The sequence below is a fragment of the Hyaena hyaena genome, unplaced genomic scaffold (assembly GCF_003009895.1).
Source record: "Hyaena hyaena isolate Hyena2069 unplaced genomic scaffold, ASM300989v1 scaffold_25, whole genome shotgun sequence".
Taxonomy (NCBI): Eukaryota; Metazoa; Chordata; class Mammalia; order Carnivora; family Hyaenidae; genus Hyaena; species Hyaena hyaena.
Genome location: NW_024080657.1, coordinates 2,170,121 through 2,194,228, shown reverse-complemented (window position 1 = coordinate 2,194,228; position 24,108 = coordinate 2,170,121). Strand labels below are relative to the sequence as shown.

Here is a 24,108-nt window from a genome sequence, read left to right as displayed (position 1 = left end):
ACCCGTTTCCTTGTTGTTGTTTTTCATCCCCAGCTGGAACGACTCAGACCAAAACATCTGGCCCAGCTGCTGACTCAGGCCCACTGACTGGGGAAAAGGCCGGCTTCCCAGAAGTCATTCCAGAAATAGGCCCCCCTCTGGATGAGGAGTCCCCAGAGCCTGAGCCTAGGATTGGGGCTCTGAGTCTGGAAATCTTCCAGTCACGGATAGCATGCCTGCCAGGTCTCGGGGATTATAGGGCAGCTGAGGGTGAAGGGGAGGGTGCTGGTGGCGGGGGTGGGGGTAGGGAGTAGGGCAGCCTCTGAGCATCCTGATGCTGGTGGGTGTGGAGGAGACAGGGAAAGTCCTAGAGGCTTGTGTTCTGGAGCAATCCTCTCTGAGACTCAGGGTCTTCACTTTTCCGGTGAAGGAGTTGGATTCTATGAAAGCAATTTCTAGATATCCATCCATCCATCCATCCATCCTGCTTTCAGTGAGGCAGCAAGATGTCTTAGGTCAGTTCTCTAGAAGCAGGGCCTGAGACAGGGCTCCTTGGGAAAGTGACTTGTTGAAGGTTGTTCTCAGGAGAAGGAGAGTAAGGGAAGCAGGACAGATCAGGGGAGGAGCTAAGCAAGGGTGTGGCCTGGCCCCATGAAGAGCTCAGGAGCCTCAATGACACCACAGAGCTGGTTCCATTTTAAGGTGTAGGGGGCAGGTCTTTTGTATGCTTGGGTCTGTTGGTCATTAGCCCGGGCTGATCCTGGGATGGGGATGCAGGGTGAGCCCATGATCCAGTTCGGTTGAGGTCAATTCTCCAGAGAAGGGAGCATCTGTGAGCCAATACGACCAAAGCCAACAGCCTCTGGGAGATGGGTACTCCAGTCCCACAAAGAGATCAGAGCGGCGTGTTACCAGCATCCAGTACAGAGGGCATTCTCACTCCCGTTTAATATTTATTCATCGTTGCAATAAATATTTCTTTAGTACCTGCTGTGTACAGCCAGGCTCTGGGCTTAGCACTGAGGACTCAGCAGGGAACAAGTCCGGTGTGCGCTCTGCTCTCAAGAAGTCTATACTCTAGTGGTAGAGAAAATGCAACAGGTTTTTACAACAGGTTATTACAATCCAGTGTAAACACACTGCAGCTGTGGGGCCGTGCAGGGCTCTGTGGGAGGACAGATGGGCACCATGGCCCAGGCTTGGGGTGGAGGAGAGGTCAGGGAGGAAGGTGGAAGCAATATGGAGCTCAGTCCTGTAGAATGAGTAGGCGTTATGCAGATAAAGGGGTGGGAACAGTGTTCCAGACAAAGGAAACCGGATGTGTAAGTGTCCGGGAGTAAGAGAGACCACAATGAGACCTACTGGGACCTGCTGTCTTGAAATTCTATCTTACCTTATAGACTCCTACGTCCCTGCAGGCTCCTGGGCACTGCTCTGTCTTTTCGAAGCTCCTAGGGGAGCACTGTCTGTCTTCTTCCTGGTCGTCTTTATCATGGCTCCTGCTGTTTTTTCCCCCGTATTGGACATGAAGGATTTCACAATCCTTTACGGCTGTCGTGTTCCAAGTGCTCAGATTTTATCCATCAAAGGGCCCTGCTCTGGGAAGCAGGAGACCATTCTAATTTCAGTTCTTTTTTTTTAAATTTTTAAATGTTTATTTACTTTTGAGAGACAGAACATGAGTTAAGGAGAGGCAGAGAGAGAGAGGGAGACACAGAATGTGAAGCAGGCTCCAGGCTCTGAGCTGTCAGCACAGAGCCCGACGTGGGGCTTGAACTCACAACTGGTGAGATCATGACCTGAGCTGAAGATGGACGCTCAACCGACTGAGCCACCCGGGCGCCCCTCTGATTTCAGTTCTGTCAGCTTCCTGTGTGGCCTTGGAGGAGTCGCTTGCCCTCTCTGAGCCCCAGGCTCTTCCTTGTGTAAAAGGAGAAGAAGCAGGCAGGACTTGGCTCACTGTCATTCTTTCCACAATGACTCTTATTGTAATTTTGGACTTGGAACACACACTGACGGATCTCAAGTGCCTGGAGCAGTGTCTGGTGCATGGGGGGTGCTCAAAGCGCATGTGCTGAGTGAGTGAATGTTCTCCATGTAGATGCTCCTTCCATTTCCCCCCTTGACCTCCTCGTCTCCAGTGATCTCGTCCTCATTCCCCCAGCTACTCCTGCCACAGCCACCTCCGTAATTACACCGCACTGCCCCTCCTCCTTGCTCCCCCACTGGCCCAGTTCCAGTCCTTTCTCGGTCCCTCAGGCCCTCAATCTACTGGTTCAACCACCTTCTCCTTGTGACCTCCGCCATGTGCTCACTCCTTCCCAGCTTAGGTCCCAGGCTCCTCATCACAATCTCTCCCTTTCGCTCACAGGCCCCCCAGTCTCTCCCTACCACCTTCCACCTTCCCTGGATAAATCCCAGCCTCTGTGAAGTCCAGCTCCCTGCCCGATCCCCACCCGCACCCTCAGAGCTGGTCAAAGCTGGGGGTCCACACAGCTGTGCCGACAGGTGGCCCGTCAGACTCGTGATGCTGACCTGCCCCGTGGGGCTGTGGATCCTTCACTTCCCGAGTCCTAAGTGAATTCCCCCACCGGCCCCATCGATGACTTTGCACGCCACTTCTCCGACCTTCACCACTGCCTCCCTCAGCCTTCCTCTCAGCTCAGGACCTTCCTTCTTCCTGAAGGAGCCCACAGACTCCTGCTGCCCCATGTAGCCGCCCTCTGGTGTCGGCACAGCCCGCATTCTAGAACAGGTGAGCCCTCGCTGGTGCTGCGCTCCTGCTCACCGGCTCAGAGACGTCCCTACAGCAAGACTCTCCTCTCCTCCCTACATGCTCACCTTTCTCTTCTCTCTCGGACCAGCCCCACCAGCATAAGATGTGCTGGTACATTGTCCATCTGTCTTCCCACCTTTCTCTGACTGCCTGTAGCCAGGAAAGGTGTTCAGTGTTTAAGGATCACATGATGAGATTAGCTGATGCCGCCTCTGTGATCAGGCTCATCTTCCAACTGGAGGTCCTGCTTTAATCGTATCTGCAAAGTCCCTTTGCCAGGTAAGCTGGCAACCCCACGGGCGGTGGGATTAGGGCGTGGGCATCTTTGGAGTCATAACCATGCCTACCGCGGGCACCAGCCTTTGGAGAGGGCTTCTCAGAGTCGTTACAGAAGCACCCCGAATGCAGGAGAAAGTATACAGGGTCCCAGGGGTTGAGACCTTATCCCCAGCTCTTGGATGCTCTGCGCATATCTTTTCATCTTTAAAATTTCTTTCCATTGTGTATTCCGCTTAAGAATACATTCATATGTGTTTCAATATATAAAAAATGCTCTAAATTGCTTGCCAGTCGAATCACATATCATTTCCCCCATCACTGGGAGTGAATAATGCCGCAGAAAGGTGCAACAGTTTTTTTAAAAGATTTTTTTTGAATGTTTATTTAGTTTTAAGAGAGAGAGAGAGAGAGAGAGAGAGAAAACCAGCAGGAGAGAGCCAGCAAGGGGGAGACAGAGGATCCGAAGCAAGCTCTGCACTGCTCATGGTTCGTGTGGAAATCAAGAGTTGGATGCATAACCGACTGAGCCACCTAGGTGCCCCAACAGTTTTTTTTTTTTTTAATTGAGAGAGAGAGAGAGAGAGAGCAAGCGAGCAGGGGAGGAGCAGAGTGAGAGGGAGGGAGAGAATCTTAAGCAGGCTTCATGCTCAGCATGGAGCCCGATGCAGGGCTCGATCCCACAATCGTGAGATCATGACCTGAGCCAAAGTCAGATGCTTAACCAACTGAGCCACCCGGATGCCCCTCTTCTTCTTCTTCTTTTTAATGTTTATTTATTTCTGAGAAAACACACGCACACTAGTGGGGGAGGGGCAGAGAGAGGGGGACAGAAGATCCAAAGTGAGCTCTGCACTGACAGCAGCAAACCCGATGTGGGGTTCAAAGGCACAAACTGTAAGATCATGACCTGAGCTGAAGTCAAAAGCTTAGCCAACTGAGCCACCCAGGCGCCCCCACTTTTCCTGTTCTTATAAGGGCACCAGTCAGACTGGATTAGGGTCACCCCAATCACCTCATTCTAACTGAATCACCTCTTTATTTTTTTAAAAATTTTTTAATGTTTTATTTATTTCTAGGAGAGAGAGAGAGACAGCGTGAGCAGGGGAGGGTCAGACAGAGAGGGAGTCACAGACTCTGAAACAGGCTCCAGGCTCTGAGCTGGCAGTCAGCACAGAGCCCGACGCGGGGCTCGAACCCACGAACCGCGAGATCATGACCTAAACGAAAGTCGGACGCTTAACCGACTAAGCCACCCAGGCGCCCCATGAATCACCTCTTTAAAAACCCTATCTCTAACTACAGTCCCATTCTGAGGTCCCGGGGATTAGGACTTCAACATAGGAATGGGGGAGGGGGCAGATGCGTGGGGAGGGCATGATAGAGCCCATAACACAAAGTATATGAAATGAGCCCGGAAGAGCGTGCAGACCCTGGGGACTTAAGTGCCAGGGCAAGAAGCCGGCACCTTTTCTTGGAGGCCATGAGGAGCCACGGAGGGTTTAGAGTAAGGGAGTCATACCCCGGGAGCCACTACCGAGCTCCCATCATGGGTCTAGCAAACAAGAGCTCACCTTGCCATGTGGTCAAGGGCTGGACCAAGCATGAGCCCCAGCCTCACGGCCAGGTTAGGGACCTGGCTCTGTGGGAGACTGGGAAGCCGCTTCCCTCTCCAGGCCCCCGTTTCCTCGTGAGTAAAATGGGCCCAGGGACGTGATGTGGCATTTTCCGACCCGACGGCCCCAGTGACTACAAGAGGATTTCAGAGGGACACGGACAGACATCTCTGACTTTGCAGGTTATGTTGTTTCCTCATGGTTTAATCATTTCATGTATTTTGACTTCCTATTATGAAAATTTTCAAACATACAAAAAAGTAGAGACTGTAGTGTAATGCACACCCACGTACCCATTACTCAGATTTAAGAAGTTTTAACACTTAGGTATGAATGATAGATCTTTATATTTTACCCCCAAATGCTTTAGCATGCCTCCCTCAACTAGAAGGGTATTTTCCCTAATAACAACAATACCATTAGCACATCTAACAAAATGAAATATAATTTCTAACACTACTCGACACCCAGTTCATATTCAGATTTCCCATATTGTCCCCAACACAATGTTTTTCCTTTTGAAATTTATGGATGAATATTAGGAAAAAATCAAACCCGTGATACCGAGAGGATATGAAGTTACACACACACACACACACACACACACAGATGTAGATCTTTTAAACTTTTTGAATTCCATGAAATTTTCAAGCATATGTGAAAGAATGTTCCAGAAGTCTGCACCCCTGTGTAAGATAGCACTTAGGAAGGTAGTTAAGTCTGTGTCCGAGGCTTCACGAGCCATAAAGGGTCTTGCACGCTTACACACTGTAGAGGGTTGTGCCCACATGGAGTGGGCGGTGACCATTGCAGGAAAGTTCTGTGTGATGTGACTCTCCGGGGCCGGGCTCTGAGCCCAGGATGTGAGACAGGCCCAGTTTCCAGAGGCCTGGGCCTCATATTCCCATTGTCCTCTGCCCTCGCCCCAGCGCAGCCCGGCTGTGCTGACCCCCTGGGCCCCAGACTCTCAACCCCCATGGGGAGAGTGGGTCACACAGCCCTGATTCCTGGAACAGGAAATAGTCTGTGAACGACCTGGGGTAAAAGTCTGCTGGAGTAAATAGTGAGCTGGTGGCCACGGGCTGCACACCAACCACACGGGGGGCACAGACAGGACAGAGATGACGATCCTTATAACCACTGCTGTCACCGAGCCCTCGACTCAGTGTGCCTCTCAGGAGCTGTCTCCGTTAGTCCTCAAAATCACCTATCAGCTCAGTGTTCTGTTCTCCCCATTTAACAGACAAGGAAACAGGCTCAGAGGCCCACTGACTGGCCCAAGGACACACAGTGAGTCAGCGCAGAGCTGAGACTTGAACCCATCACGTGGCGGCAGAGTCTGTCCCATAAGCTGAGCCTCCCAGGATACTCCAGGCAGAGGGGGCTCACAGGGGGATGAGGCTGACTCTGCATGGAGGAGGCATTCAGGGACAGCTTTTCCGATGCAGTGGCTTTTGAGCTGGGTCTTAAAGGCTAAGAGTTCAGAGTTCGCGGGGAATGAGAGAAAAGCCATCGCAGGTGGAGGGACTCGGAGGCTCTAGAGCAGATTCGCCGTAGTTCTTGCTGCTCACGTGTGTCCTGTCTCCTCCAGGTGGTCGGGACAGGGCGGGCAGGCGCCTGCTTTTGGTGTCAACCGCTGAGGGGGCCTGGGAGGCACCGTGGTGCACCGTCTCAGAAGTCACCAAGTTGCTCTCCTACCTGTGCACCGTCCCCAGGTAAGGGGCTGGGCCAGCCGGTGGCTCTGTCTCCCTTCCATTTCTTGGCCCAGAGCCCAGGACCAGGGACTGAATGGAGAGGCACCAGGTCCTTCTATTCCCAGAGTCAGTCCCAAGCCAGATGCTGGGGGAGTAAAGCAGGACAGACTTAATCCCTGCCGTCAGGGAGCTCCCAGGTCGGTGGGGGAGGGGTGGATGGTGTGCAAGAAACAGAGCGTGGACAAGAAGCTCTCAGGGGTGTCAGTGTGGTGAAGAAAACAGACGGGTGTTGTCAATCAGTGTTCCGTAAACTCGAGCATACATCAGAATCGCCCCGAGCGCTGTTAAGACAGATCACTGAGTCACACCCCAAGTTTCTGATCCACATCTTGGGCCTGAGAAGTTGCATTTCTAACAAACGTCCTGATGCTACAATGCTGCTCAGCTGGGGATGCAGTTTGAGAACCACTGCTATAGAGTGAGAAGGGTGGGCGACTAAGTTCAACTGGGAAATCAAGGAGGACATCTTGAAGAGGTGATAATTGAGCTGGCATCTGATAATTATAAATACTGTTGAAAATAAAGGGCAAGTGAGTGAGTGAATGGATGAGGAAGAATTTGTGAGTAATGGGTGATCAGGCTGATTGCTCATAGCTCTCTTCCCCCACCATTCATACTTCACGTTGGACTGGCTGGGGAAAGGCCCATCCTTTCCCGGAGTCCCAGCTCCCAGCTAGAGGGTCTCAGAGGTGGTGTTTGCTCAGGACTGTGGCCACAGACCCCAACCCAGCCTAGAGGTTGTGCAGTTAGGGGGTGGGAAGACTCATGGAAGGAACCCTTTGGAACCTTCCCCACGTGCTCTGTCTCATGGGAGCTATCACTGCCACCTGCTGGCCATTGAGATTTTTCTTCCTCTTCTCCAAAGCAATGTGGGTTTCCTGGCCTGAGGGGGGAGATGGGACCCCCTTTTTGTGCTGAGAAGTGGCCAGTGTGGTAGACAGAGTCCTAGAATCTTTGATCTTGGGGCGGTGACCTCCCCCTGTGAGGCTTGCCTGAAAAAAAGGGATGACCAAGTGGACTCTGATGACCAATGTAAACTGCAGTGGACTGGGCCCAGCTTCACACCGGGCCCTGACCTCAGGGGCCTCCAGACCCGTGGCAAGGTCCGTGTGGAAACAAACCGCTCTCCCAGCGTGAACAGGGCCAGAGGCAAGTGAGGTGTGGGACATGACACCTCACCTCCAAGAGTCTCTTCTTCCTGTCTGCTATGTTGCTGCTCTGTGCCTCAGTTTCCTTTCTAGGGTGATAGCAACCAGAAGACATTTATATTCCTCTTGCTCTACTGCAGTCACTGAGTGCCTTATGCTAATGAATTCATCGGTCCTCACTGCAGCCCCACGGGGCCGGAATTATTATTAGCCCCATTTACAGATGGGGAAATTGGCTCTCACCAAGATGAAACAGCTTGCCCGGGTGAGCAGATACTGTGTCAGGGCCAAAATTCCACCTCCATGCAGGCGACCTCTGGTTTTATCTATGAACTGGCTGGACGCAAGGCTTGAAGGCATTGGGGGTTATTTTCCCAACCTGCCTGATCATCACGGTGGCCAAGGGCACTTGGAAGCACGCAGACTCCCCGCCCCACCCTGTACGTGCTGGCCAGATGTCTGGGGGCATGGGGGAGGGGCGGGAGTGAGGAGCTGATATATATATATATATATATTTTTTTGCTAACTCAGATTTTTATTTATTTATTTATTTTTACAAATAGTTTATTGTCAAGTTGGTTTCCATATAACACCCAGTGCTCATCCCCACAAGTGCCCTCCTCCATGCCCCTCCCCCCCTCCCCCCCACATCCAGAGGAGCTGATATTTTTAACAAGTCCTGACAATTGAGCCAGTTTGAGACATCCTAAAGTAATCCCTGAAAAGTACAGAGTGTCCCAGTGACAGCGTTTCGGCTGCAAGTAACAAATTCCAATTCAAAATGTCTTTACTTCTAAGGAAATTTATCTTTCTTGGTCTCTGTAGTTCTTAGTAAGAGCCTCTGAAAGGAGATCTTTCCCGGAAGTCCCCTAGCAGACGTCTCCTCGCTTCTCATTGGACAGAAACATGTCACATGACCCCTGCTTAAAGCAACCATTGGCCAGAGAAATTGGCTCACTACTCTGGACCTCAAACAATTAGGAACCAGCTGCTGGGGGACCTGTTCTATGGAGGGAACTGGATTCTTGAACCCAAGCAGGATTCTGCCCACGGGAAGGGGTGGGTGAATGCTGGGCGACTCACCCACTGCAACTGGGATGGTGGCTTATAGCTTATGATTGTTAGGGTGTGAGGGAGGGCTGCGTGAGGTATTGTGGGAACACGAAAGAAGAAGCAATGGACTCTGCCTGGAGAAAGATCATGGAGGGCTTCCTGGAGCGGGGTAGCCATGGGCAGTTGGTCTTGCAAGATGAAGAGCTCACCAATAAATCAAGGCTTCTGGCAGCCAGCCCCCCCCTTCCAGTAGGTCCTTCCCCTTAGAAAGTCCCGTCCACCCAGCAAGACTGCCAGTGCTGTTTCCTTCCCGCCCACAGGCCTGAAGATAAAACTAAGGGGCTGGCGGTTGTGATTGATGCCCGGAAACAGCCTCCACACCCTGGTCTGGTCAGTGCCCTGCAGGCCACCCAGGTGAGTGGGAGGCAGACAGCCTCAGCCTAGCAAGGAGCTTGGGAGCTCCGGGGGACTTGTGACATGCATGGATCCCAGGGGGCTCAGAGCAGGGACCAGAAGCCCCAGGTGGCAACTCTTAGCTGCAGATACAGAAATCCCAGCCCCGTCCTGAAGACAGAGTGAGTTCATTGGTTCATGTGTCTTGATAATCCAGAAGTTACACAGCTTGATTCAGGGGCTCAAATATTGTCACCGAGGCCTGGTTGCTGTGCCCACTTCTGGCCCAGTTCTCCTGGGAGGATGCTATTCGCAGCCAGGCTCCCTGCCTTGGTGGCAGTTTGGCTCTCTCTTCCCATGGTCTTTCATTTAAGTCCAGTAGGTTCGCTTCCCAGAGGTCCCAGGAGGTTTCTTTCTGACTCCTTAGCTCAGGTGCTCACCTACCAACCTACCTCTGTGGCCACCCTGATGGGTTTAGACCTATGTCCCAGGAGCCTTATGAACGGAGGAGGGAGGAAGGGGTTCCTAAGTTGATGGTTTAAGCAGCAGAGAAAGCAGAACATTGGCACACTTATCTTATGATCTGATGCCCATCTCTTCCTTCTCCTCCTCACTTTATAGATGGGGAAACTGAGGCTCAGAGGGGACTGGTCATCTAGGAAGCTTGCAACACAGCTTGGACCTGGTGCTCTATTGACTTGCAATGATTCACCTTCCAAACATACCGAATACATGTCCCAGCCGATCTCCACCCCCACCCCCAGCAGTTTGCCTGTTAGCGGGGTGCTCAGTGAAGGTCTAGGCAGAACTTCACCTCTGAAATGGTTTTCTCTGACAGGCTCTGGCCCCAGCCTCCATCTGCGCTGTGTTCTACCTGGGAGAGAAGGAGGCCGCTCTCCAGCTAGAAATGTTACCTGGTACCCAGGTGAGGGGGACACTGAACTGAGCGGGGGGGCGCAGGATTCACCAGCCAGGACCCACCTGGAATAACCCAGTGGAGGTCAGCAGATACAAGGCTGGGCGCTACAACTCCCAGCCCTGCCTCTGTGGCAAATGTGGCCAAATCAATCGTATAGTGATCTCTCTCTCTCTCTGGCAACCCCAGCAGCTCCTGGTGGGCTCTACCACGTGACTGAGAGAGGCCTGTGGCATGAAACTTATTTTTAAAGTTTCAGCTCCTCAGCCCCTCCCTCCTTTTCAGGTGGGGAAACTGAGGCCCAAAGCCACACAGTAAGCTAGAGGCAGAGATGCCTTTTCCATATTGTAGCCTTGATCTTCCTGCATTTCTCTCCCTGGTTTCTCTTGTCATCTCCAGCTCAGAGCCCGAGATGATCTGGGACTTTACAGGCAAGAGCCCTGCAGTTTTCTTTCACTAGTGCCATGTGCCACCGTCATGAGCGTGGGCACCCTGCCCTCTGCCGCTTCAGGAGATGATTTTAAAGGCCTCCTTCCTCCTCCTCCCTGGTAAAGAGTCACATTGTGAGCTAGAGATGTGCTTTTCAAGCATTCATGTGCCAATGAACCCTTTGGGGACCTTGTCAAAGTGCATGTTCTAATGAAGTAGCTCCGGAGGAGACCTGGGATTCTGCATCTCTAACATGCTCCTAAGTGATGCTGATGCTGTTGGTCCGTGGACCACACTTTGAGTGCCAAGGATAACAGATGGACCCACAAAACCAGAATCCGCCCAATCCCACACTTAGGCATCTGGAAGTGTTCCTAGCATAAACCTCTAACTTCACCGTCCAGGAGAAGCAGGCACCTTGTCCTTCCTCCAAGTCTCAGAGAGCATATGGTCAGGATTTGGTGACCTTCTCATCAGCCCCAAGAAGGAGACACCACCTTGGTGGGTCACCAGAGAACAGTACAAGGACTACAAAGAAGTTACATGACCAGGGTCGGCTTCAATCAGTTTGTGTAATTGCTTGGAGAGCTGTGCTGGGAAAGAGCCCAGCCTAGAGGGAGTCAGTGTGGTGATTGATTAATGATGTCTGCCTTGGGCACAGGCTAGCAAAGGGGCGGGATCAGTGCTGTTTACTTGCCGTTCCTCAGCTGGGGTCTCATTCTGAATTCTGATTTGTCAGACTTTCCAGAGAAGATCCTTGCCCAGAAAGCAACTACAAAGCCAGGGCCAGCCTTACCTGTGGCAGACAGAGTGGTGTTGGTGCAGGGACCTGGCAGCCCTTCTCAAACGTATGTCCCCACGCTGGGTCCCCTGGTCATGCTGACTACCTTCTTTCGTCTGCAGGTAGAGGTGGTGACCTCACTGAGAGCTCTCAGCCACCACGTGGACCCCGGCCAGCTGCCCGCAGCCCTGGAAGGCCCCTTCCCCTACTGCCACAGCGAGTGGGTGCAATTCTTCCAGGTGTGTACCATCGCAGCCTTTACCCCCACCCTGACTCCTTCTCTTCACCATCCTGCCCCGTGGATCTAGGGACCCTGTCAGGCCCAGAAACAGTCACTCAACACACATGTATAATGAGGGTGCAGAGCCCAGTAATGAAGACCTCGGGCTCTGCGCCCAGACTCCCTGGGTTCCAATCCCAGCTCTGCTGTGTGACCTTGGGGAAGTTATGTATCTTCTCTGAGCCCTTTTCCTCCACTACAAAATGGGGGATAATGGCAGTACTTTTCGAGGGGGCTGTTGTGAGGCTTAATTGAGTCAATGTGGATGAAGAGCTTAGAAGAGTGTAGGGCGCATGCAAAGGGCGGGGTCTACGTTAACGGAAGATAAAATTGACAGACATTTGTTCTGTGGACCCACGCAATTCAGAGAGCTCAGGGTCTGGTGGGGGAGGCAGACTCGTTCCCTCCTGACAGAAGGAGGAAATAAAGAAACTTCTAGGGCTGCACTCCTTCCCTCTATGATCTCAGGCTCTTCTCCACACAACCCTGGAGGGGCCATTTCATGCCCAGTTTAGTTCATGAGGACACACAGGACGGGCGTGACTTGTGTAATAACACACAAAAAATTCCAGGCTTAAATCGCACAGAAACCGGGGCCCATACATACTGTCCTGGACCCTCCCTAGACCAGGGCTACTCACCCTCGGCACAAGCCACATTGGGGATTGGCCACTTTTTTTGTCGGGAGCAAAAAAACCACACTTGTTTACCGTAGTGTGGTTAGTGCCGTCCCTGGCCACTACCCACTCTGGCAGGAGCACCTCACAGATGACGACAACCAAAACCATCTCCAGACATTGCCTGATGTCCCCGGGGATCGAAATCAGCCTCCAGCAAGACCTACACGTCTACACTAACAATCCAGTGCGGTGGTGTGTTTATTTGTTTTGGGCTGGGATGCTGTCCTTTTTATCATATGCTTCATTTTGAACAGGCAGTACGTGAAAAATTCAAATGGTACTAAAGGGTATATTGAGCAGTCTCCTCTCAAGTTCCCCTGTGATGAACCCAGCGGCCTTTGAACTGTAGTTTCACTTTAAAACCTTCCCTTGAAATGAAATCTAACCCGTAGACCCAGCATAGAAAACTGATAATGATGTTGGCTAATACAAAACACTGAGTGCCTTGCACAAATGTACCCATTCCAGCCTCGTGCAAGCCTCTGAGGTAGGAATGACTGTGATCCCATTTTACAGAAGAAGAAGTAGAGGTGCAAAGAGGTGAGGCAACTTGCCCAAGGGCTCACAGCTCACTGGTGGTGGAGCTGGGCTGAAGTGGGACCTGGCAGAAGATGCCCCTAACTCTGCCCTCCCACATCTGCTCCCCTTCCCCAACGTATTCCCTTAGGGCCTTCTTTCTGCTCCTTCTTTCATTCCCAGCACCAGTGGTTCTCAAAGTATGGTCCCTGGACCAGCAGCCTCAGCATCACTTGGGACCTTGTCAGAGACGCACATTCTCAGGCCTCACCCAAAAGGAATGAAATCAGGGACTCGGGAGTGGGGCTCAGCAGCCCGGATTCCCTCCAGATCTCCAGATGATTCTGATGCAGCTGAAGTTTGAGGACCACTGCCCAATCCCCACCCCATGTCCTCTTGGAGTGGGCAGATGTGCCCCCCTCGCTGGCCCAGGGCTGACACCCCCACTCTGGCTTTCCATCACTCAGAAGCTGGACCGTTTCCTTGCTGATCTGCACCAGGTCTCCTCCCTGCTAAAGGCTTCCATCAAGCAGTTTGAGAAGAGTGACCCCCCTGGAGGGGTGCAGGTGAGCCAGGGGCATGGGGTGGGGAAGACTCACGATCCCCCAGGCTCCATGGACCTAGGGCTCAGCTAGGGGACAGCCAGGGTGGGTGCCATCATCCCATTTTTTTATCCACTCATTCGACTAAGATTTACTGGACACTCACGATGTGTCATATCCTGGAGACCCAGCCTGGGACACACTGACCTCTCCCTGCCCTCATAGGGTTTAGGTGCAGAGGTAGAAGTAGTCTTTAAAATAATAAACAAAGAAGTGGGGGTGTAGTTACAAATTGTGCCAAATGTCATGAAAGTAAGATTGAGGACAATGGGGAAGGAAGGAGGGCCTCCCCAAAGAGATGGCATTTAAGTTGAGGAGGAGAAGGAGCCGGCCTTGGGAGCAGGAGGGGCACTGCTCTGGGTTGAGGGCAACTGTGTTCCAAGGGGCTGAGGTGGGATTGTGCTGGTATGTTCAAGAATGGTATGGCGGCCAGTGTAGAACAGAGTGTTGGAGCGGGGCAAGAGAAGAGAAGAACTAGAAGAGAAGAAGTCAGCGGAGGCTGTATCGAGGAGTTGGGCTGGGATTTGACTCTAAGCCAGCAGGGAAGCCCCTGGAGAATTTTAAGCAGCGGGGTGCTTAAAGCATTGGCGCTTTGAGATCCTACCAGCCGCCATGTAGGGGAACAGACTGCAGGGGGAGCCAGAGAGCAGCAGGGAGCCCAGGGAAGAGGCAGGGATGAGTGTCCCAACTAGAGATGTAGGCCCTTGGACAGGTGAGGTTGCCATGGTGACAAGAGGGGACATGGCTTGAGGAGATGTTTTGGAGATGGCAAGGATAGACTTTGTGCGGGACCTTGAATGCCAAGCTGGGGCAGTCAGCCATGATGCGGGTGTGGGGAGCCCTGGAAGGCTGTAGAAGGAGAGTGAGGATTGGGCCTCAGGCCCCCTCCCTACACTGGCAGGAAGCCTCCAGGTGTCTGAGCAAGTCCAAGGAGCTGATGGAGACGGTGCTGAAGGACCCAGGCCTGCTGGGCCTCCAGAGGGAAGGGGGAGTCACTCTGGCCAGGCTGCGGCAGGAAGCTGGGAGGCTGGACGACAACCCTGATGTCAGGTATGAACAGCCAGGCTTTTCCTCCCCGACCGTTGTCCACTGACCTGGGCGTTTGGAGCAGGGAACACATAGTGTGGACCCTAAGGATGCCTAGCATGGGGGCACTTGCAGGGTCCAGATCCTGGGCTGAGGCTTCGGTAAGGTCTCCGCCCCTTCTCTGCCACCCCCGCCTTCAGCCCCAGTCATCTTCAGCCCGATGTGGGCATCAGAGGACAGCCACTGCTCGTTTCTAGTCACTTGTAAGCACTTTCTCTGGCTTTCTAAGACACGAGGCTGAATCCCTTCAAGGGTCCATCTCGTTTATTCCTCAAAAGAACCTCGTGAGGGCCCCATCGTCCTCATTTCGCTGATGGGTAACCACGGCTCAGCGAAGCAGTGGGAGAACCAGGACACGTGAGCAGTAACCCCTGCACCGCGCTGCCCTCCCTGGAGGGCTTCTCACCCGGGCGGAGAGAACTGCCAGCTGTGTCAGTGGCCTTAGAGCTGCCAAACAAAAAAATCCACATGCCCGGAAAGTACCGGTTTTCTTAAATTTAGGGGTGTGGGGGTGTGCAAATTGGTAATTAAATCAGTCAGTAACTGGAGATATTTCGTCTCCATTAGAACAAATGCAATTATGGAGTTTGCATAAGCCTCGAAGAACAATTTGTTTATTTAACTAACACCTAAAGAGCACTTAGTACGAGCATAGCCTTGTGCTAAGGGCTTTGCAAATATTAACTTGTTTAATTCCCACCAGGCGGAGGCTAGTACTATCCTCATTTTACGGTGGAGGAGCCTGAGGCTCAGAGAGAGGTTAAGGGACTTTGCAGGATCACACAGCCGAGGTGTGTGAATCTCGAACACCCTGCCCCGCGCTGCATCCGCAGACAGAGTCACACTGATGTGGGTCCTGGTGCTGGGTGTGGAGCCGCCTCCCTGCTCCTCACACAGCCTGGCTCTGTCTTTCCGGGCATGACCCCACCTCACTGGCCAGTGGCCCAGCTCCCCGGTCCACCAGGGGCCTCGCCAGACTGTTGGCCACCAGCGGCTCCACCAGGGGGCGGTGTGGTCCCACGTGAGCCTCCGTGCTTGTCTGTTCTGCAGCTGGGTCCCTGCCCACCCCTTCCTCCCTCCGTCTGCCAGGCTGGCTGGCATTTTCTGCGCACTGACCCTGGGCCTTCACCCCTTCCTGGAAAGGCAGTGATCTGTGGGAGGCTGCAGTCAGACGAGGAGGCTTTCCTTCCATCTCCTTTTTTCCCTTTTCCATTTGAATAAGACCCCGTAGGGCAGAGGCGGGTGGGGTGGGGTTTGAGGGGTGTAGGGAAAACCCCAGATTCCTCCCTTCACTGAAGTGTCACCATGCCTGGATCCCGTCTGCTCCCTTCATTTATGTCTTGACTATTTTTTAAAATTCTGTGCAAAAAAGCATCAATTGGATTCCAATTCAGAATCCTATGCATGAGAGTCAGTTCCTCTCTCTGGACCACAGTTTTCCCATCTGTAAAATGGAGGCTATGGCCGAAAGGCAGGTTACAGCCGCTCACCATCATCACACTAGAAATAATAAGCCCGAACACTGTGTGCTGGATACCGTTAAGCGTTTTGAATGTGTGAGGGCTGCTTCTCAGCCTAAGAAGCTTTAGAAAGCGCTAATGTCCAGGCTGAACTCAGAGCCTGACTCAGTTGGCTTAGGGTGGGTGTGAACCCACGTCTGTCCAGCTCAGATTCCCAGGGGATCTCTCAGGGAGAGGGAGGGTCATTCGGTTCCCCGCTGTGTCCTCTGGTCTTCTCAGTCCCAGGAGAGGCCGTCTGAGGTCCAGAGAGGGGTGGGGACCTGCCCGAGATCACACAGCAAGTCAGCAGCTGGAATGCCCGGGCTGGAACCACGGAGCTGGTGGGATTGGGGGGCAGGCCCCTGGGCTGGGCAGGAGCACCGGCAGGGAGGCCTCGGGCCCTATTTCGCCCCCTTCCACCTGCCAGGAGCCGTCTGGCCGAAGCCGCCGCCTGGTATGGCCTCGTGGACGAGCAGCTACATGTCCTGGTCACTGCATCTAACCACCTCCTGGGGAGGCTGGAGCTCCGCATCCGCCTCGGCCGCCTGGAAGCCGCCATCCACCAGGTGGGAGGGGAGGCTGGCCTCTCCGGAGTCAGGGGGAGGCTGGCCTCTCCACGGGGAAGGCCTCGCCCCAGCCCCTGCCCCAGCCCGGCACTCTGCTCTGGTGTGAGGACACGAGGCTGGCCCTTCTCCGAGACCCAGGGGGGCGGCCTGTGACATGGTGCATGACACGGCACTCCTGAAATGTCGCGTGCGGTGAAGACACCACCCCAAACGCTGTTCTTATCCCCCCTGGGCCACGAAACCTTGTGTATACGGTTTTCCAAGCTCATCACTTACCAGGGATGGGGGACAACGTTAAGGTTGCTCCCATTCATCGATGAGGAAACTGAGGCCAGAAGACATCGCATCACCTGACTGTGGTCACACACTTGGGAGTCTGACCCTGGAGCCCACACCCGGCGTCACTGCATCTGACTGCCCTTCATTCACACTGGGGGCTGCGGAGTGTGCAGACTGCCTGGGTTCTGATCCCGGCTCCAGCATTGACTTGGACCCCAGACAACTTATTTAACTACTTGTTGCCTCAGTCTCCTTATCTGTCAAATGGGGGGATAATATGAGTGCCTGCCACCAATGGACTCTTTGAGGATGCAGTGAGTACGTACTCTCTAAGGCACCCCAGGATAAGAAGGGGACTTCTGCTCCTGGGTTCGAGAGCCGTTTTATTGCCTCTGTCCCTCATCGAATCCTCACGTCAACCCCATTTTGCCACTGAATAAGCTGAGGCCCAGATAGGGAATGTGACTTGCCCAGCTCACACAGTGAGTTCATAGCACGCACCACACTCTACAGAAGGCAGCATTTCCCATTTGCACCGCCCCGGGGATGAGGAGCTCATTACTCTCAAAGCTGCCTCTTTTATGGCTGGCAGCACTGAGTGGTTAGAATAAGCTGAAATTTGCCACCCCGTGACTTCATTCAGACAAGCGTGCACTGACGGCCTACTTTGTGCGTGGCACTGGCCAGGCCGGATGCCCCCTGGGGTCCCACTCGGGGAGTCCCGTCCCCTTCAGATAGTTGAAGAACATGGCAATGCACCTGTCCTCTCCAAATGTCCCTCCTGCCCGGAACCCGGAGGGTCTCAGTCCAGGCCAGGCCCCTCCACTAAGTGAGGACGAGAGGATCCCCACCTCCAAGGGGGCGGGGCAGCTGGCCGAGGGGCATCTCCGCGGGCACCCCTAACCTGGCACCCCTAACGTCGGCACCTCCCTCCCCTGCCCCAGGTCAGCAACTGGATGGAGCAGGAGGGGAGCCAGTGCCTGCAGGTGCTGACGCCCAAAGACAGAAGCTTGGAGACTGTGGAGAAAGCCCACGCGGAGTTTGAGGACTTCTTCCTCCAGGCTGCAGTGCGTTTCTAAAGCAGGCCCGGAGGGTGTGGAGAGGGCAGTGGAGGAGGGGGGCACTGCTAAGGCAAAGGCATGGGGGGTGGGAAAGTGCAAGGAAACTTCCAGAGACAGTGAGGAGACCAGCTTGGATCACAGAGGGTTCAGGTTAGATGCTGTCTCCTCCAGGAAGCCTTCCTGGATCACCGCGTCTGAACAAAGACCTATCTCAGAATCCCTGGAAGATTTCGTAAAATGCAGATTCCAGGCTTCCACCTATTAAGTCAGCCTCAGAGGTAGGGGCAAGGAATCTGCGTCCTTCATGTACTGGAGCCTAGGACACAGGATTTAGCCCCTTTCAGCCCTCAGGGAGCTTCCAGGCCAGTGCGGGCTAGGGGTGCCAGACAGGGAAGCAAACAGAAGGGGGAAACGTGGGGACACACGGCAGGAGTCCCTAACCCAGACGCCAGGTCAGGGAAGTTTTCCAGAAGGAGGTGGCATGGAGCAGTCAGTGTCAGCGTCTAGGCAAGTGAACTGTTGAGGCGGAGGCCCCGTGCCCATTCTGTAGATGAGCAAACAGAGGTCTGGGAAGCCTCACACGTCAGCAGTGGGGCGGCCGAGGGTCCCGGCCTGTGGAGGCGGCCTCAGCTAGGAAGGCACCTGAATGGGCACCCGTCCTGTCCCGCTCAGGCCCAGTACCGCCGTGGCCTGGAACTGTCCAAGCGGGCAGCTCAGCTGGGGGCCACGGCCGGAGCGGCGGGAGGAGCGCAGTGCCCGGAGCTGGCCGCCTTCGCGTCCACGCAGCGGGCCTTCCAGGCCAAGCTGACCCACTTCTACATGGCGGCTGAGCGGCAACGCACAGACCTGGAGACGCTGCTGCACCTGCACCACTTCTGCAGGAAGGTGAGCCTGGTGGCCCGCCCCGCACAGACCCTCCCCGGCCCCTCTGGCTGCAGGGGGGTTGCGGGCAGGGAGCAGCCCACACACAGCGCTAGGCTCGTCCATGATTCCTCCTGCGGTCCTGCGGGGCGGACGTTTACCAGAAGGGAAGCGAGGTTCGAGAGGATGGGCGGCCCCCCTTTAACTCCATCCTGGCTGATCTCCGACCCCAACTGGTCCCCTTACACCAGCCTCCCAGCAGCCTGGACGCCAGCATTCAAAGGACACTCAGAAATCATCCGCTTCTTAAACGGTGGGATGAGGGGAAGGGGGCCTGGTTTTTCTGAGAATCCAGTCAAAGCCCTAGGCTTTCTCTCTGCACGTAGCTCTCTGCAGACAACTTGGCAGGTCAGGCCAGGCTAAGAAGCGTCATCTTGCCCCACCCCTCTGTTGCAGAGTTGGGGAAGGAAACAGGATCAGAGAAGGACTGTCACTTAGCCAGTGTCACACAGCAAGCCCGTGGCACCATTCTAGTGTTCTTTCCCATGCCCCGCCTTGCCCTACACAGTTGGCGGGGCTGGGGGAGGGGGGGGACAGTGGGCGGAAGGTGGGCCCAGAGGCTTTTCTGAGCACCCTCAGAACAGAGGCCTTAGTCCTGCCCGGGAAGCCGGAGTTTGGCCAGCAGCGGGGAGGAGAAGGTAGGGCTCCTCTGGGCGATGGGGTCGTGGGCAGTGCTGAGATAGGAGGCCAAGAGGAACGCCACTGCTGTGCGCCCATCGTCTCTTGGCAACCCAGTGTGGCAAAGTAGAGCGGTCCTGTTTTACAGATGAGGAAACTGAGGCCCAAAGAGGAAAACGCTTTGCTCAAGGCTCCCCAGAGGGCCGATGGTCAAGCGGGATTTGATTGAAGAGACCCCACCCCCCAACCCATTTAGCCAAATGTCTCATGTTTCTCCTGGGGACACTGAGGCCTGGGAGGACCAGCAGCGGCCCGGGACAGCTGTACCCCGGATCGGACAAGAACCCACAGCTCTGGCCCAGGCCCAGCGCCCCCAGACTCACCCCCGAGGGACAGAGCGTGGGAAGAGCCTGACCTCAGCCTCCCAACTGTCGGGGCCCCGCACCCAGGGGACGGAGACTGCAAGGTGCTTCAGAGGGGAAGCCGGAGAGACTCTGCCCACGTCCCGCCTGGGGCCCTGGGGGGACGGGACACCCTCTCTGCCTCCGAGGGGCCATGGGCAAGGGATGTGGCCCATGGCGGCCAAGGGACCCCTGCTCCCGGTTGATGGAAGACAGCCAGGCGGGGCAGAACCTGAGGTCTAGATCTGGGGTGGCTTGTGCCCGCCCAGGGCTGTGTGACCGCATTGGGCGGCCTTCCCTGCCCTGGGCCTCAGCTCTCGCCAATAATAACAGCCATAATAGTCACAATAACCAAGGCTTCTGTAGTTCTTAGTATGCGGTGGGCCCTGTTCGTCATTCACATATCATTTTATTGTCACATCAGTCTTCCGAGGCAGGCGCTATTCTTAGGCCCATTTTACACACAAGGAATCAGAGAGGTCAAATAACTCATCCGGGGTCACACAGCTGGGAAATGGCTGAGCTGAGATTCAAACGCAGATCATCTGGCTCTTGCTGGGTAGTGAGAGAATTCAATTAAATGCAGGTAACCCCCGCCCCCCGGGGTTTACTCACATTTGGTATTATTATTATTAACACCAATGTTATTATCGTTAGTAGCCGTGGAAGTGGTAGCAAGGCCCCATGGGTTACGGACGTCTGGCTGCTTCTCTCCTCGCTTACTAATTTTGGCCCATCTCCGCCGCCTAAAACAAACTTGCTGTAGCTCCGGGCCTTCGAACTTGCTGTTCCCTCAGTGGGGAATGCTTTTCCGCAAGACCAGCTGGTTTCTTATCTTTCTTCAGTGCTCAGCTCCCAGGTCCCCTCGCCGCCAAGCCCCCATTCGCTCTCGTCCTCGTTTCTCTCACTTTAAGGTGCTCACTGTGATCTGAGATGATCCTGTCGCTTCCTCGCCTGCTTGTCTGTAGCCGGGGCCAAAGGGATGGAGGAAGAGTGAGGAGGGAGGAGGGAGGAGGGAGGAGGGAGGAGGGAGGATGGGGGGGGTGAGAAGCCAGAGCCGCACCCAGGCCTGGGAATCATACGGAGGCGGGGGGGGCAGCCTGACCTCGACTCCCACCGTGCGTGCCTGGCCCTCTGGCTCTTTGACCTGGGCAGGGCCCTGTTCCTCTCCGGCTCCGAATCTTAATCCACATAATGGACGGTTCAGCAAGAGGATTTCTGAGGCGCTTCTGTCCCTGTCCAGCTCAGCCTGGAAGATCGAGTCCCAGACAGACGGACAGGCAGCCAGGACATCCCTGTGCTAGGCTCAGCCCCGGGCAGAGAGCGCGAGCGTGCGGCGGCTTTGGCACTAAATAATAATAACACAATTGCGCCGCTAACAGAGATTTATGGAGCCCTTTCCCAGCCATGAGCTCCGTGTGCTTCCGCGAATATGAAGCCATTTATCTAAAGACAAGTTCCCTTAATCCGCGGAAAGATGGTTTCCTTGGAGAAAATGGTTCTCCAATCCCCACAGCTAACAGCTCGCTGTCGGTTCTAAATTAATGGAGAGAAAGATTATGTTTTTCACAAGCTGCTGGGAAGTGTGTTGGCTCCTTTGCAGCCTGCAGACATTTTGTGGGTGAAATAGGGACAAGCAGAATCCCAAAATGGGGCAGAGGCCTGGCTGCCTGAGGGGCCCTGGGCTGGGTTGGCTGAGGGCGTCTCCAGCAACTGCGGGCCCTGGGCCTGCCCAGGCTGTCCGGAGTGCTTGCAAGATACCCTGTCAAAGACTGGATACATCTGAGTTCAAATCCCAGCTCCTCCGTGACTTGCCATGTGACCTGGGGCAAGCGATTTCCTGTCTCTGAGCCTCAGGTTCTTCCTCTGTAGAATGGGCCGCTGGTACGAGTCGATGAGATCATCCTTGAGAGGTGCTGAGCCTGGCAAACAAAGTGCTCGGAAAATATCAGCTAGGGGCCTCCCCCTGCGCCGCTCATAAGGGGCGAATGCAGCAGAGAACCCACATGTTCCTCTCTGGATCACCCCCAGAGAGGGGTAAGGCTTTGCTGGCCCCCAGATCAGGCCTGAGGACCCCAAGGGTGCTGGGGGCGGCTCGCCGGTTGTGGGTGTGTTAACCTCAGGGACGTGAGTGAAACCACGGTCTTCGGCGGGCCATTGGCTGGGCAACGTCTTATGAATTCAACCCAGCAATCCGTATTTTCTGCTTGGGGACGTACATCCCTGTCCTTGGCAGCACCCCCCCAGCCTCAACCCCGCACCCCCTCTTCTCGCCCCCAGATAACCTGGTTCCACGCGGACTGTCAGGACCTGATGAGGCAGCTCCGGCTGGGCAAGACGCCAAAGGCCAGCCCTGGGGACCAGCGCTGCCTCCACCGCTACCTGCAGCGTCTGGCGTCCGAGTTCCCCGCCGAGAAGCTCCGCGCCATGGGGCTGCAGGTGGCCTCTCTGAGCCAGGAGGGCCCGGGCCAGGCACTGTGGGAGGAGGCCCGGGTGAGGCAGGAGGAGATCCAGACCCTCCTGAAGAAGGCGCTGGCCCACTGTCCGTGCCCAGCGGGGCCCACCGCCCACGCGGCACACCCGGAACTAAAAAGGGCAGCTGCCAAGGGTCAGGGTCTGAATGCAGATATCGCTTCCCAGGAAAGGCAGGGCCTGCCCCTCCGGGACTCACTGTGCCCAGATCGTTGGCCACATTCCTGGTGGCCTCGGGCCCCTGCAGAGGAGCAGAACAGAGATTTCCAGACAGGCCTTCTGCCCCAGGAAGCTGGCCAGGCTGTGGAGGCTGATGAAGTCAAAAGCTCCCATGAGCCCTTTGATCCTGCCCCTGAGCCTTTCCTCACCCCCGTCTTCTCCTGGCAGCGACCCCCTGGGCAGAGTCAGGGCTGCCATCCCACTGGAGGCAGCTTCTCCTCGGAGGGACTCACAGATGCCTCTGGAGAACTCACCCCGGACCAGTCTCCCTGCGTCTCTCTAGCTAGGACCCCCGCCAATCACACCAGACTCCAGAGGGTGGCTGGGGAAGGGCCCAGTGACAAGAGGAAATTGGGGAGCCCTGGCTGAGCCCCTCTGGACACGGCTCCTGGGCAGTCGCTGTGTGTTTGGCCTATGCCAGGAGAGGGCAGGAGCCTGAGCCCACTCTGAGCCCCGGGAAACTGCAGGAAGACCTGACTCCGGATGGGAATAGGGAGTAAGGAGGGCAGGGCAGGGCATAGTGGAGCCTGGGACGGCCTACACAACCCCCACATCCCATCGCGGGACAAGTAGTTGGTACAGAACCTTCCAGAAGTCTCAGTCCCAGGCAAGCCAACAACCGCCTGGAGTTCAGGGGTGCACAGCCTTCTCCTTGGGGTCGTGAGTGGGGGGATTGGGGAGTGGCTTCTTAACTGAGACACGGATTGAGTGCCTGTTTATTTGGCGGTGAATTCAGGGTCCACTGGGGGAGGAGTGGGGGGTTAGTCTGGGAAGGGAATAAAGGGTGTGTTGTCAAGCAAATCACTGCATGCGGCTGCTTCTTCTCCATGAAGAGAATCATCTGGCAGCCAGTTAGTGCGCCCCAAAGGAGTAAGGGCTGCAAATGCACTCTCTGCTCTCTCGCTGGCTCCTCCCACCGGCAAGAGCCCTCTCTCTGTCTCACCTTCCAGGGACCCCGCTTGTCCTGGGCCTCCAGAGAGAACCCTCTCCCCCTCCCCACGCTCTACCAAGTCTACTCTCCCCAGCCCAGGTCGCCACCTCTCTTCAGGCATAGCTTCGTAGGGCTCTGCTGGTGGTGGGGACTGGGTGAGAGTGGGGAGCCCCATGCCCGTCCAGCAGGAGGACAGGGTGGGGATGCCTGACACTTCTGATCTCAGAATATCTGGAGGACAGCCAGCCTGTCACATCGCCCAGAGTCACCCCTGCCAGCACCTCCCCTGAATGTCATTATGCTGAGATGGTGTGACGGGTGCATTACCAAGGAGGTCCCTGGCAGCCTGGCCCTGGAATTTTCCTGGCTGCGGGCTCATCTGTGGAAGGAGGGGGGTTAGGACCCGTGTGCCTAGGAGGACAAGGCAAGCTCGTCTGGAGACAGCTCAGCAGGGAAAGCAACACAAACCTCAATGCCCAGGATGGCTTTCAGGAACCTTCTAGGACTCAAGGTTTTGTCAAGTGTGGTCTGTGGCCTATCTGCCACAGAACCATGGGCAGAGCTGATCAAACGCAGGTTCCTGGGAGTCCCACCCAGATCATTAAAACCAGACCCTTGGGGCCAGAGCCTGGCTGAAATCTGCATTTATAATCAACCGCTCAGGTCTTTCCCTTGTGACACGGCCAGGTGGCATTCTGCGGGACAGCACTTGGGGCTGGGGTCTGAGCTGGCCCCCCACCCCAGGCCAGCTCTGTTTCCTGTATTCCAGTCTCCTGCCTTTCAGTCCAGACTGGCCTGAGGATGCAGGAGGCATGTGATAAGCCCACCTCCCTCCATCCATGCCTGTCGCCTCAGA

General features: G+C 55.1%; 1 protein-coding gene across 1 annotated transcript in view; it reads left to right on the top strand.

Annotated features, from left to right (window-relative positions):
- The window catches only part of KIAA1755 (KIAA1755 ortholog), a 40,655-nt gene extending 17,639 nt beyond the window's left edge, over positions 1-23,016 (top strand). Inside the window, exons 4-14 of the mRNA XM_039227157.1 lie at positions 34-222; positions 6,239-6,362; positions 8,923-9,016; positions 9,834-9,920; positions 11,244-11,360; positions 13,065-13,163; positions 14,101-14,249; positions 16,212-16,350; positions 17,574-17,696; positions 18,363-18,575; positions 21,911-23,016. Coding sequence (XP_039083088.1) covers positions 34-222; positions 6,239-6,362; positions 8,923-9,016; positions 9,834-9,920; positions 11,244-11,360; positions 13,065-13,163; positions 14,101-14,249; positions 16,212-16,350; positions 17,574-17,696; positions 18,363-18,575; positions 21,911-22,690 — 2,114 coding nt within the window. The 3' untranslated portion in view covers positions 22,691-23,016. The remainder of the gene's footprint in view (positions 1-33; positions 223-6,238; positions 6,363-8,922; positions 9,017-9,833; positions 9,921-11,243; positions 11,361-13,064; positions 13,164-14,100; positions 14,250-16,211; positions 16,351-17,573; positions 17,697-18,362; positions 18,576-21,910) is intronic.
- The last annotated feature ends 1,092 nt before the right edge of the window (positions 23,017-24,108 follow it).